General features: G+C 40.3%; 1 protein-coding gene across 2 annotated transcripts in view; it reads right to left on the bottom strand.

Annotated features, from left to right (window-relative positions):
- The window catches only part of NRP1 (neuropilin 1), a 114,834-nt gene that overhangs the window by 50,966 nt on the left and 50,040 nt on the right, over window positions 1-13,828 (bottom strand). For both annotated transcript variants that reach the window (XM_063324491.1, XM_063324492.1), the window contains exons 5-7: window positions 12,046-12,273; window positions 4,260-4,415; window positions 1,325-1,491 (exon numbers count right to left, since the gene is read on the bottom strand). In XM_063324491.1, the coding sequence (XP_063180561.1) occupies window positions 1,325-1,491; window positions 4,260-4,415; window positions 12,046-12,273 (551 nt within the window). The remainder of the gene's footprint in view (window positions 1-1,324; window positions 1,492-4,259; window positions 4,416-12,045; window positions 12,274-13,828) is intronic.

Here is a 13,828-nt window from a genome sequence, read left to right as displayed (position 1 = left end):
CCACATACATTCCATGGATTGCAAGCGGCAATGATTAATAACAAGCCTTGCACTTAGATAAGGCTGGGGAGATTTTAACATTTATTCCTAAGTAAGGAAAAAGGATCAACAGTTTTTTTGTGCCACTCTAAGTCTGATTAGGTTCATCATACACAATTAACAAGTTGCCAAGAGCTCAGGATGTGTAGGGGCCCCTAAGCAGGACACCTGAGAGTCCCATTGTGTGCCAAGGATTAGAAATGAAAGATTTCCCCCCCCTTTTCTTCCCTTTACTAACTACTACTCAACATGTTTTTAAGCTTTCTTGCAGACAGCAAACCTCACAGGAAACACCAATGTGAACATTCGTATGGACGGCTAATAAGGCATTGTTTTTATATGTCAGTTAGTAATTTCCTATACAAAACAACAGAAGCAGGAGGAATGTTTCAAATATATGAACAAGTTTTCAATATTAGTAATATTGATCTAATATGATCAAGCCTTTCTCTTAGCTTTTGCCAACAGAAATAGAAACTGGGTTACAACTAAGAAGTGTAAGTCAACCTACAATTGAGACAAATCAGTGCTTTTTTCACATAATGATACTAATACTTGCCTGCTAGTATAGATTATTTGTATACAGCACTTCATATGAATAATTTTAACCTGTTCAGGAATCATGCACCATTGAGCTATGGGCCTGATAACACATAGCAAACAAGAAGCCCAAGCACACTGACTGAATTCAAGGAGTCTCTTCGTGGCGACAAATGTCTGCATGACTTCTCCTGTAATAACAGAGCAAAGCCAGGGCGGCCAGTCTCGCTAATGAATGTTGTATTTAAGGATGTGGAAGAATAGCCACTAGACAGGGACCACTGAACTTGTTTCATGTGTAACATATTCTAGAAGGAACATAGGTCTTCTGAGGTGAAATCTGAGTGCATGAAAACACCATGCGGTATTAATGCTTAACTGTAATCAGCTAGAGACGTAGCACATGCTCAGTTTACTGGGACATTCCACTTTAAGTGCATGTTAAACTAATATTGACTTTTCCACTAAACCAAAATCTCTTATTTGTGCCCAGAAGACTGAAAAAACAATAGATGTGGGAACCAGAGGAATTAATCTTCCTGACCTTTTCTTTTTTTTATACCTTTGGGAGTCAGTCTTTTTTTGTGTGTCTAATAGGGAATGTGAGCTATTCACTTGCAATGACTCTTAGATTATGTAGAAGTACTTTACTGTGTTATTTTTTTTTTCTTTCTTTTGCATTCTCCACATTCAATAAACTCTACAGGGTATTATTAATAATATCTTTAAAACGTTATCTTTTTACCTGTATCCATTCTCTGATAGAATCTTCCCCTGGGGTCCATCCATTTTCAGGGTAATTTAGCCGGGACCTTTCTGAAGACCAGATAGTGCTGTACTGGGAGGAGACAGTGATTTGATCAGAGTGAATTTCTCCTGACTCCATACCTAGTGGTTCCATGCACTGGAAATCTGAAGAAAAATAAATTACCATCATTATTATGGTCAGCTTTTTGATTTAGACTTTGAATAATGAGAACATTTCCCTGCTTTGAATATGAATATCTAAAGAATTTATTTTTATGTGACTTTGAATTCTTTAGCAACTTTAAGTGAGGCAGTATTGGGCTTATGGTGTCATTCTTAATACTGTCATTCGAGTTGCCATGGCAATTCCTGCAATAATAAAGCTATACAAATATTTTTAGCCCAGCATTGTAGCCATTTCAATACAGGACAATAGAATTCTCTTTTCTAGGGTAGCACAGGCAATTCTGTGGATTCATAATATAAAGCAACGTATGTTCAACTCATAATTATGCACAAAGCCAGGAAAGACAAACCAGATGACTGTATAAAATAATTTTATTTTAAAACTATTTACTCCAGGGCAAAAAGTATAAAATGTTTTAAAAATATTATTAAAACTTGAGCCACTCTCTTTTGATCCTGGACACTGGAAAGAAACAGATCAGCAAAATCTGAATCCAGGCCAGAGGAGTATTGACCTAAGGGAATTACCACCTCTTCTATAACATAATGTATTTTAAAGGAGTTGAGCATCTCCATCCAACCTCTTTTTGTTTACATAAAAATTACCAAGACAATTTAGAATCTATTGACAACCCAATCACTATAGTGAGTTTAAAGGCCGATAGAGCATGGAGACTAAATTCTTCTCTCACTCTTCAAAAAGAAAAGCTCCAACCCCCACCAAGGCAAGACAGGAGGGTGGCTTTAGACAGAACCTCACACCCAGCTGCTCATGCACCCTGCTGCCAGAGGTTTACCAATCCCATTGCAAGGGCAGGAGAAAATAACATGTGCCTATGCTTCTGTTCAGGGACTTCATAGTATATTAATATAATTAATTTCTTCATTAGCAGTTTAAGGTAAAATACCAGTATGTGAAGTCGAATCCCTGACATTTGTGTACCCACTCTTTTTTATTACACCTTCTGTGGAGCTGGTGTATCTCTAACAGAGGGTTAGGTGCTGAGCTGAAGGTTTCAAAATCTATAGGCTGGGAAAAAAGTTCTAATTTTTCAATGAAAATGAAAATATTCTGAAAAAAATGTTTAAAACCTTTTATCTGTAACCCAAAAGCTTATATTCGGAAATGCTACCAGGGTACCATATAGGAGTTGCAGTTAGGGTGCCCCATAACTGAATTATCAAACTTGTTGCCAAACTGCATTTCCCGTGGCACACCACCCTTTCCCCTATTTCTGTGCTGCTTCAATGCATTAGGGGCCTTGGGTGAAGTACTGGAACTGAACTACTTTAGGGTAAGTAAATTAACTGCTGCCTGGAGTCAGAAGGACAGCCAGAAGGACAGCCATAGGCCACTACAAAGAACTCCAGACATGGTAGGTGGGAGTCACATTAAAATATCTAAAAGGTAGGTGTCTAGTTTGATCTAGACATGTGGCCTTTCCCTGTAGTCTACTGAGAGGGACAAGTTCCTCCTGAGGACACCTCACGTGTCTGGAATAAGCAGACTGAGTTGTCCTCTGGAGGTGACCCTCTCTATAGTGACAACACAAAGAGCAAGGGTGGCTGAAATTAAGTGAGAGAAATCACTTCTCTGTCTAAGCCTGCATCATAGAAAATGTGTCCCCTTATCATCCAAAAGGGTTTTCACACACCCTAACTTCTCCTGTTCTGTCGTCCTGTGTTTAAGAGCTGAAGGCATCCCAGCATAACAGATATTATTAATTCTGCCTCCAGTGTGATGATGCTCTACAGCCCCAGGAGGATGACTGTGCAGCTGGTGGACATGGGAACCCAAGTTGCCTGTGTCAGCTAATGAAGGGGTAGGAGCAGCACCTACATAAGGAGAAGGCAAACTAGCTGGAGATACAATCTGAGAGAGACAGAGGAGATGCTTCCCATCCACAGAGGCCGGGCTACGTCCCATTCCCTCTTCCTGGCTATGCACATACGAGAAAGCTATTAAAGGGCCAAGGGGCAGAGGAGAGGGGGGGAGTAGCAGGGATAATTTCAGTTTACTCATTTTTATTTTGTTCCTTTTTTGACTAAACAAGTACATCAGATCTGAGTGAATCTGCTCAAAACTCAGTAAGTCGCAGAAAGGAAAGAGTTTGCTTTAAAGTGTTTGCTTTATCATCGAGCAAAGTAAGGAAATCGGCAAGGACATGGTGTAACACAGCCTGTTATTTTCCTGCATCTCCCTCACTTTGTTTCATTCTCTGTCCAAAGGGTAAGCATGAAAATGAGGCAACTGGGAAAAAAATACGAGACAGAGAACAAAGCTTAGATAGCTTATGAAATGCTTTAACAAGAGCACATATATTAAATGGGTTCTTTTTATTCAAGAAATCGATCATCAAAGCTTATTCCATGTAATAAAAGAAGGCTTTGGATAGTGCATTCATTGTTCATGTTTCATTGTTTTAATGCGAGTGTTCAATTGCTCTGCATTCCTGCGTTTCCTTGGTCAGCACAGTTTTTCACAATAATTATCCCAACTTCCTGGCAATACTGCAGAATAAAACTGTAAGCAGAATTCTGCTTCTTGCACTGCTTTTCAAAGGGCAGCTGTTTTTTTTTTTTAAAAAAAAGAAAGCAAAAAAAAAAAAAAGGCAAAACAGAACCAACCCTTCCCCACCACCTTATTTATTTAAGGTTTCTTTAAAGTTTCATGCAACACCTGGTGTGCAAGAAGACATAACAGAGAATATTTTCCAAGAAGCTCTGCGGGATAGATAAATACTGACCTTCTGATACACTGCTCTGCGACACGCTGTAGTTTGCTGAGAATCCCTCTTTTGCTATTGCACTGTCGGTGTAAAATGCCATTGAAAGAATCCCTGTTGAAGACCGGACACGTCCTGGGTTGTTCTGCCCACAATAACGCCCTATGTGCGGGCCAACTGCAAAGAGACAGGATATAATAGTAAACTACCAGTTCTACTACAACAATAGATGCCACTACAATAGCGACTTAAAGAGAGTCCCTCAGCAGGAAATAGTGAACCTCTACAACAGTTCAAAATCACAATATCATCAATAACTTAGTGGCGAACAATAAATGGCTTATCCTGCCCTAGTAATCTTACTTCTAAAATGCTCCAGACAGCCCTCCATAAACCTCTGAAAATGTAAAGAACCAGGATTTCAAAAAGTGTCCTTTAAACTGTGCAGAGAGGGCAACCATGCACAAAATTACAGGTACAAAACACCAGAAGTATTTTCCAAAGTGTGATTGAAGCACCTATTTATGACAAGGAAATCCGAATGTCCTGATTTGCCCACTCAGTCTACAAGACACTCTGGGAATAGGAGTTCAAACATCACCTTCCACGATTTATGCTCAATACTGCAGATAATCTGTTAATTTTATAGTGAACTTGGAAAAAACATTTTTGCAGTCATATTGGGGCTATGACCAATGACTCTTTATCCCCTCCTACTTAGGCTTTCAGCACACCCTCACGGATCTTTTGCCCATATGCTCAATATTAAAGAATGCTGTAAAAGAATTCAGGAGGAAAATCTTAATCCTTTCAAAAGAGCAAGGATTTCTTAAGTATATCTCCATGCCACAGAACACATACATAAACACACACACATGATCTGCCTCAGTGTTAATAATGTATAAACCAGTTCCCGATATTTTTCTGGATTTCCCGTGCAGTGAGATAATCTTTTTCCTTAATTAAGCTACTCAATTCACAACCAACATATGTGGCCTTCTAGCACTTGAGCATTCCCTACAGATAGGTCCCCAGGCTGTTGAATAGTGGTACATCTGTGCTTACAAACAATAAGAAAAGATAATGCTAAAACCCATCCATGGAGTCAATCATGAAAATAATCATAAGACGTCATTCTAATGCTTACACCACTGGCTTTCCAGGCTTAAATTAACACCTTGTCATTTCTCTAGGAAGTCCATTTCACTTTCGGTTTAAAATATAAAATGTTTATATATCCTAATTATTCACAGTTCAATGAAAATCCTCAGCTAACATAATTTTGTAGTCATTTATTGGCATTTTCCAACAAGTAAAACAGTTCCAGCTTGGAATAACTTTATTATGTAAGCTACACATTTCTGTAAGGCCCTAGAGTTGCCAGAAAGAGGGAGCTCAGATGTTATAGCTCTTGCTGCCAGCATGTGCTTTTCTATCCGTATTCTGGCCATAGTTAGTCTTCAGTTGCCTTGGCAATCCCATGGCATTTAAAATACCTGCCAGTTCAGCCCTTTTCCACCAGGGCTGGTCAATGCAGTATCGATAGAATGAAACACCCTACAGAGGATATGAGTTGAATTCTTCCTCGTCCTAGAAATCACTAAAGCTTTACGGCTTTATTATATGGAGTGAGAAAGTTGTTTGAGACTGTTACCATTAGTGTCTTTATAAAACCACAAAATAATGCCCCCACTCCAATTGCTGCAGGTTTGTTGGTTTTTTTTTCATTGCATTTTCTATGTGCAAACAGCTCTGATCCTGCTCTTTGCTGTGATGGCCTTTCAACATTATGGCTACTGATGTTGCTCTGAACTGCAAGAAAATAAGGAGGGTAAGGCCAACCACGTTATGGCACTCTGAGCCTCCCTCCTCCCATTTCCTGTAGGGAAGCCTCTTTGAAATGACAAACAGAAGAGAACTTTGTTTAAAGCAGACAGGCTTTAAGATTCCCCATGACTCACTGGTTTATAATTTTTAAGACATATTTAGTGATTCTGCATTTCGGTCTTCTACAGATTGGCCCTGCTATCACAGTACTATTCCCTTTGCTAGCTGTGTAGATGAAAGAGCCAAAAACTTGTAGAACATGACACAAAGAGGTATTGAATTTTTTTTGCACAACGTGTAAACCTTAGCCTACTGAGCTAATACGGTATTGATCTGAGCAGAAATGGATGAAATAGAGATTCTTGTTCTTCTTACATAAATAGCTAACACAAAGTTCCTTCTTCCTTTCAAGTCTTGAAAACTTTTCAATGACAAATGTTTCAGTTGTCACCACATCAAATAAATGCTGTGTGGGGAACACCATCTGAGCAGTCATTCAGGGGTTGATACTGCTGTCTGCTTAGGCAGACTATGCCACTGCTTTTTTTTAAACCATCTTCCTGACCCTTCCTTATGAACTGAGATGGACTTTCATAAAAGAACATATACAGTTCCAAATGGGAATTTTAGGGGGGCAGGTGCTGAAAAGTCATTAGTCCCAGAAAGCTCTTTGCAGCCTCTACCTGTAGACCATCACATTGCTTTGTCAACATCCCCCAGGAAGGTTTACTCCAAATATGAGTCACTTGGAAATTTCCTCACTTAAGGACACTTCTACATCATCCGCAGAACAGAGACACCTTGGTGAGCCAGCTACTTCACTTGACTGCCCATGCTGTAGTTATTTCTGGGACCTCTTTCCACTGGCATAGTATGATATAGTGGAAAACTGAGTAACTTTCAAGGTAAAAGACAGAAGGGCAACTAAGAAACCTGTTTTGCAAACTTTTACCAAAATGCAGAGTCTAATTCTAGAACTTGAATAAATCCTTGATTACTCTTAATATGTACATTTGAAGATCTGAGTACAGGTCTGAGTGTGGAACATATAGAATATGGCTGGTGGTTTCAGACTAAGCAGAAACCTTATCCTTACTAATTGTTCTTTTCTTTTCTATTGTTTGCCCTTCTGGACAAAGAGTATCCATACCAGGAAATTCTGAGACTTATTGAAATACACATTTGCACATCCAGTTGAAATCTTGGCTTTTGGAAATCAGTTAAAAAAAAACTAAACAAAACACAAGCAAAAAAAAATGGTATATCAGACTTCTAAAATATTAAAGGAAATTTTATGTTAGCTAGCCATTTTACTGAATTTTAAAGCTGGTCTTTAAAAGTGTGTTGGGGTGCTGCGAACAGTATTTTCACAGCATCACATGATTGTTATTGACAAAACATTTGCACACAATTTAGGGTGCTAAAGAGAAAAGAACTGAAACATGAATCCCATCCTCCCAGTCCAGTAGTCACCTACGCTGGGCTTGTGTATACTCATATCTTAACAGCTTCTCACAAGAGCGTAGAAAGCAATCGCAACAGAGGAGCAACACACCTAGATTAATAGCAACCTTCATTTGCACTGATGTTAACGACTGAAGTAAAGCATTCTGTTTTGCTCTGTAATTCAGTGGAAGCTCTTGTGGTATTGACTGAAGCAGCAATGCTTAGCCTGCGGTTCTCAAACCATATGTAAACTTCTTTAAATTACTTTTGAGCCCCTAGTAGACAGTCTATAGAGCTTCAAAGAGAGCTGCATGATGAATATGTGCAATTCATCACTTAAGCTAGTCCTGGTTTTGAGTGGGCTATTTTTCTTCAAAGTCATCAATGGACTCTTCTCAGCTGAGGCTGGCTGAGGTATATTTGTGCCTTGGGCAAGGATGTTTTTGGTGTCTCGTTTATCCATGCAAAATCACATATTTCTATTCTGTGACGTACTCACTTTCCTGCTCTAACTCCACCTGTTACCTCCTTCAAACCATGGGCCCTTTTCTGCACAATATTTGCAACGTGCGTCTGTAGTTCCCAAATATTCTCCATCAGGGTTTGTTTCACTTGTTGCTTTGTTTTAAAGAAGAGACCAAAGGGGGCCCTTGGCATGCAGCTATGCAGAAACAAAATGCCAGTTTGAGGCATTCCTGAATGCCTACCATTCCCCTCCTGAACCAGCAAAACACTTACACTAGTGTTTAACTTCAGACCCATAAGTGTCCTCAGTAAGTTCCTTTTGAAGTCAATCTAACTGCTCACATGCTTCAAGGATAAGCACGTGTTTTGCAGAATCAAGATCCAAGTACTCAGCAGACACTACTTGCCAGATTCAGTCCACTAAATGAACAACCAGGTAGGCTGAGGACTCTGTGATCATGACAGAGCGTTTCAGCATTAACGCCTCTGTGAATGACTGCTACAGTTGCTGGCAAATTGTTTAATAGAAAATTGTTTTCCATCAGAAAATCGGCAATTATGTAGAAGCAAAATGTAAATGGAAGCATAATGATTTTGACATATTCTTTTAAACATCATTGTTACAATTTGTTTAAGAGAACATTTCTCTTGTTTTTCTGCTTTCTGAGGAGGAAGGAAAAGAAGAATCACAGCTGTAGAAAACAGCAAAGTGATTTGCTGCCGTTCTCTAGCGACTGTAGCTGATCAAATTCTACAGTGAAAACATTTTCCACTTATGTTGGGTTTCATCTGCTCTAACTTCGGTATCTAAAGTTTATGTCTGAGTTACTAATCCATAGCTCCCAGTACAGTCAATGAGATAAGAACCTCCAGAGGTCCATTAACTGTGCCCTAAAGTAGATGTCTGCGAAAGATCAGAGCGGAGTGCTGTTCTCTGCTGAGAACGGGGGGGCTGACAGTGCCTGGTTCCAACACCGACGCCTGGTTTCCAGAGCTGGGTGAGAGCAGCACGTTCAGGGGGGTGTCCACCTAATTCTGCCCTGGTTGTGTCCGCAACTATTTTACATCAAACTGTCTCTGTGTCCTACTAAAATACCGCCATCATCCCGGCAAACCACAGCTGTGTTGCTGTTCAACAGAGGTTTGAACTGAAGGATATACATTTTTCCAAACATGTAAAAAATCCTTCTACTGGATTAGTGCAATGGGGGCTTTAACCTCTAACACAAGTGGGCTTGTGAGCAGCAATGCAGTACAACAAAGCAAAATAGCTTCCCTTTTTATGGCTATATCTGCATTAGTAAACAGTGCAGGCCAGGGACCACCCTCCAGACCTGCGGCCGGCGGCCTGAGACTGATCCTGGCACCAGACTAAGAGCGTGACACAGCTCGTTCCCATAGGGCTCTTCCCTCTGAAGCAGGATGGTCGTGTCCAACCTGCCTGTTGGGAATGAACCCCGGCTTTTGCTGTCTTCTAAGCCATGTTTAGGAATTGCTGGGCAAAGCGCAAGCTGACATGAGCTAAAATTGTGCAAGGGAGCATGCCAGCAATTAAGAAATACACACAACCATGCCTTGGCCCCATGTCAGTTAATAGTGTAGATGCAGCATCAAAATACTTTTTCTTGGATTAAAGGGAAATGGACAAATGGCTGAAAGACTCACCCTAGGTGAACCCCCCTTCATCAAAGGAAATGGTACTGTCTAATATTTTTCAGAAATTTATTGCTTCCATGTGCATGCAAGTCAGAGTTATTTTGCTTTCCTTTCTCCTTTTATTTTTTTGCAAGATTATCTGGATGCTCTCTTTTTGATATCTAGAAACTTTTCATTTCTATCTTCAGTTTGTGGCCGGCGGTTTCCTGTGTCAGCTTTGCTCTTCAGTTAAAATACTTCTTCTTTCTCCCAGGGACCCATCCTGTGATGCATTTACAGAGAAGCAATCACGTCCTCTCTGCCTTCGCTGTGTGAAGCTGAGCAAGAGAGACTGACTGCTGGCTAAGGATCGTCCCACAGTGAAATGATGCAGCAAACATTTCCCTACAGCGGACGCAGCCTCCAGTAGTTTGTATCTAGGAAACATTCCTTTCTAGTCTACAAATTCAGTGGAATATTTACAAACATGTAAACACCCTTATTGGATGTCAGGATCATTTTGGCTTTAGACAGTTTGTGCGGGAATTGGAAGGCTGGTAATGCCTGTTGTTAATTGCTCTTCAGTGTGGCTCAGTCACTTTCTTGAACCAGGAAATTACCGCTTTGAAACCCTCTGACACTAACAATAATGCATTTCTTTTTGGTAATATTACACATGAATTGATTGATTGGATCATCTTTTCACATGTCAGTTTAAATGCAAGTTCTACAGGAATTCAGCTTGGGAAGATTTGGCCTATACACAAATAAACCTATTATTAAATGTTCCAGACATCATTATTGTAGTGTTACAATACAGTGTTTCTAACTGAGGCATTAAATACTAAACAGTTTTTCGGCTACTGTTATGGCTCTTTCTTCACTATTTATTGGAGTGGATTGAAAAGAGCCATGATAAACCCATTAAGCATAAAACAAAAAGGAAAAACAAATATACGTTAAAAAGCACATACCTATTTACTGTAGCATTAATAAAAGCTTTAATTAAAATTATATTGGGGATTTGCGTATGAAAACAGGCAAGTTTAAATGTGTTATTAAGATATGTTCCTTAAGTTATACGTTTTCATTTAAATGAAATATTAATGTAGGATTAGCAGTTTGCAGAAACTGCCACTTCTGTTCATAAAAGCAAAGAAAATATCTATTAATATGGGTTATCACACCAGTGGAAAACTGAAATAGCTGTAATTAGTGCCCAACACATACAACATAAATTCTCAGCCATTGAATTTTGCTACAAGTTGCAAAATTAAGAAGAAAAAGGACAGCTTCAAGATGCTTCTCTTTATCAGCTTATGCCATACGTAGAAACAGTGAAAAAGGCATCACAAACAAACACTTTTACACAGCTGTTTGCACAGTTTGTAGGCGTCTGGGCACCCTAAAGTTTCGGCATTCAGCTTGAACAGTCCCTTTTAGGCTGGAGCCGCAGCTTATCGAGCTGGAGTCCTTGGAGAACTGGTACATGGCTGCCCTGCCTGGAGGGGGCTTGCATCTTTCAGACACATTGCCATATATGAAAAAACATAGAGAACATTCCGTTCTTCAGTCTCAGTGTAAAGCGGGGCTATGAGGCTGGGTGGAGGGTGAAATGGGGGCTCGCTGGCTCTATAGGCTTAGCTAATATCTAGCTATGCACACAGTGAATTTGCACAAGGTCAAGTGTGGTCAACAACTAAGTGGAAAATTACTGGGATGGCAGAGAAGTAAGTTCCAGAAGGGTACCCAACACACCCACCCTGACACATGTGCCCAGCTAATCAGAGATTACAAATTAACAAATTAAACTAAAACCTTTGGATTTTCTTATACTGCTGGAAGAGAGAGCACCATAGCGGAGGAAACCCTGCAGTGCCTGGTCACCAAAGCCACTTGAATGAATAACTCAACGACTGTTTACTGACCTGGGTAATCATTTCGTCACTATGATTTCAATTGTATAGACACCGCATTTTCCCCGGTAAAGAAATTCTCTGCTTTGACACCTGGTCTGTACCCTGGTTCCTCCTCAAGCTGCAAGGTTAGTACCTGAAGTCCAGTTTGTGCAAGTTGTTGGAAATCTCTGGACAATACCCGTCTTAGCTGTGAAAGTTTGAGGATCCACTATAAGGCTTCCTATTTAATTTATTTTAGTGTAGGACATCCATCACATATTCCCTCTAAAAATAGAGGTTTTCCCCAAGCCAACTGTTCAAATTTAAACATATTTCATAAAAAAAATCATTCACACTGTGATATGCTTTACTGAATGAATTTACAGAGCATTTTCCCCATTTCTCTTTAATTCGACTCTTTTCACATAAATCAAGCAAGAACCTCTCTACCCTGACATTTAAAAAAATGAGAATATGCCTTCTGCAGCCCACTTCAGAGTAATGGTTATGCATATCACAGTCCATTTTTCTCTTACCATCAGGGAATCCATCCCAGATTTCCAATCGGTCATAGCGACAGAACACTCCCCCTGGAGTATTTGAATCAGGTTCTAGCTCAAAGCTTTCAAATTCCAGTATAATCTCTGACATCTTTGGTGCAAAGATAATGTAAGTGCATTCAAGGCTATTGGGATATTTTTCAGGGAATCCAGGGGACTTTATCACTCCACTCGATGAAGTAAAGTTTCTGGAACATTCAGGTCCTGTAAGAGAAAGAGAAAAATCACCTGGGTTAACACTATGCTACTAAACAAAGTAGTTAGCTGGAAAACCAATTAGGTCGTATTGTCTCTCCAGCAGCAAAGGTGGCTTTTCAATGAAACACCTCATTTTAATCGCTGTATTAATCGTTCAGCCAGCTTGTTCCTATTATTGATAGTCAGGTTTTAAAGCGCAATTCGCATATACTGTCTGATCTCCAATTTTCAATTTGTATGGAACAATATGAAAACTTGTACCAGCTCTAGAAAAAATTATGACAAATACAAAGTCATGTGGGAACAATGAAAGTGTAAGCTGCAGAAATCTCGACAGAGCCCTAGAGAAATAATTATAGCCCCTTCAAGCTCAAATCTTTAAATCTTATGGCTGACAGGCTTTTATTGGTGAAATAGAATTTTTTACAAAAGCGGGTGAGTGAATTCAGTAGAGGGAGTAGTGGTTTCAGATTCCTGGAGCACTGACTCAGTAACTCTGCCAGATGTGACCTATGCCTCCTTGACAAACTAAATGTGAAAGGTAATTCGTACATGTACCAAGGGTGAGTGACTCATTCTGAGTGGTGTTGACACAGGTGCACCAGTAAAATGTTGCTGTTAGTGCAGGCATGATAAACTGTGTGATTACAGGCCGTGTTGCTAGAAGTCACCTAATGTCAATGTTGACACACCAGCTTTCCCCAATGTCCCCACCGTGGCATAATGGGATGCTCCAAACACTGCTTTTGGTGGAGCAGGAAAGTGGCAGTAAAGAGGCAAGGGTATAAAAGGCCAGATCACTGGATTTGCCTTTGTGAATACAGGGGACTAAAACTGGAGTTCCTCTCTTGTTGACAGATCACATTTCTCCTTTATTTAGGACCCTTAGGAATCGTCTCCGTGGATCCCACATCTGCAGGTGTGCTGAGAGTCAGCCGCAGGCACTACCTACACATCCTCCCATGGGGTCAGCACAGGTACCCCTCCCTCTCTGACTTTCGACACTCTCGATTTAATGGAAAGTGATTTACAGGATTTGGGGCACTGGTGGATAGCAGCTGGCCTGGGGAGTTTGGGTAGGATGGCTGAGATGAAGGTCTTCGGACATGGAGTACAGGCAGGGCACAGGCGACAGAGTTGTGGTGGAGGATGAGTGTGCGCGAGGTTTCAGTTTGGATGAGGATGCCCTGCATCCTTAGAGACTGTAGTCAGGAGCCTTAGAAGATTTCCAATGCTTAACACAGATCATTGAAGGAAAACAGTCTGGCTGGTTGCATATATGAATACTCTTATTTCACCATAGAACATGTTTTCCTTGTGAATGTGCCAAACATATTACCCCCCACAGATTTGGCCACCTCCCAGCTAAATTCAGCATGCGAGAGAGAGGTCTGAATGAATTTAGTCGGTTCAGGTATTTTTGTCCTTCAACAGACACTGAGAGGAAACGCTTGAGCTACCACATCAATATTCAGAGCACTTCATGGCATATTTTGGAAGATGTAGATATTAATGCTCACGTAACCTGACCCATTCCAATTTGGGAAATTACATTTTGCCT

Source organism: Chroicocephalus ridibundus, chromosome 2, assembly GCF_963924245.1.
Source record: "Chroicocephalus ridibundus chromosome 2, bChrRid1.1, whole genome shotgun sequence".
Taxonomy (NCBI): Eukaryota; Metazoa; Chordata; class Aves; order Charadriiformes; family Laridae; genus Chroicocephalus; species Chroicocephalus ridibundus.
Note: the sequence above shows the minus strand (reverse complement) of the source record. Positions and strands in the feature narration are given on the sequence as shown.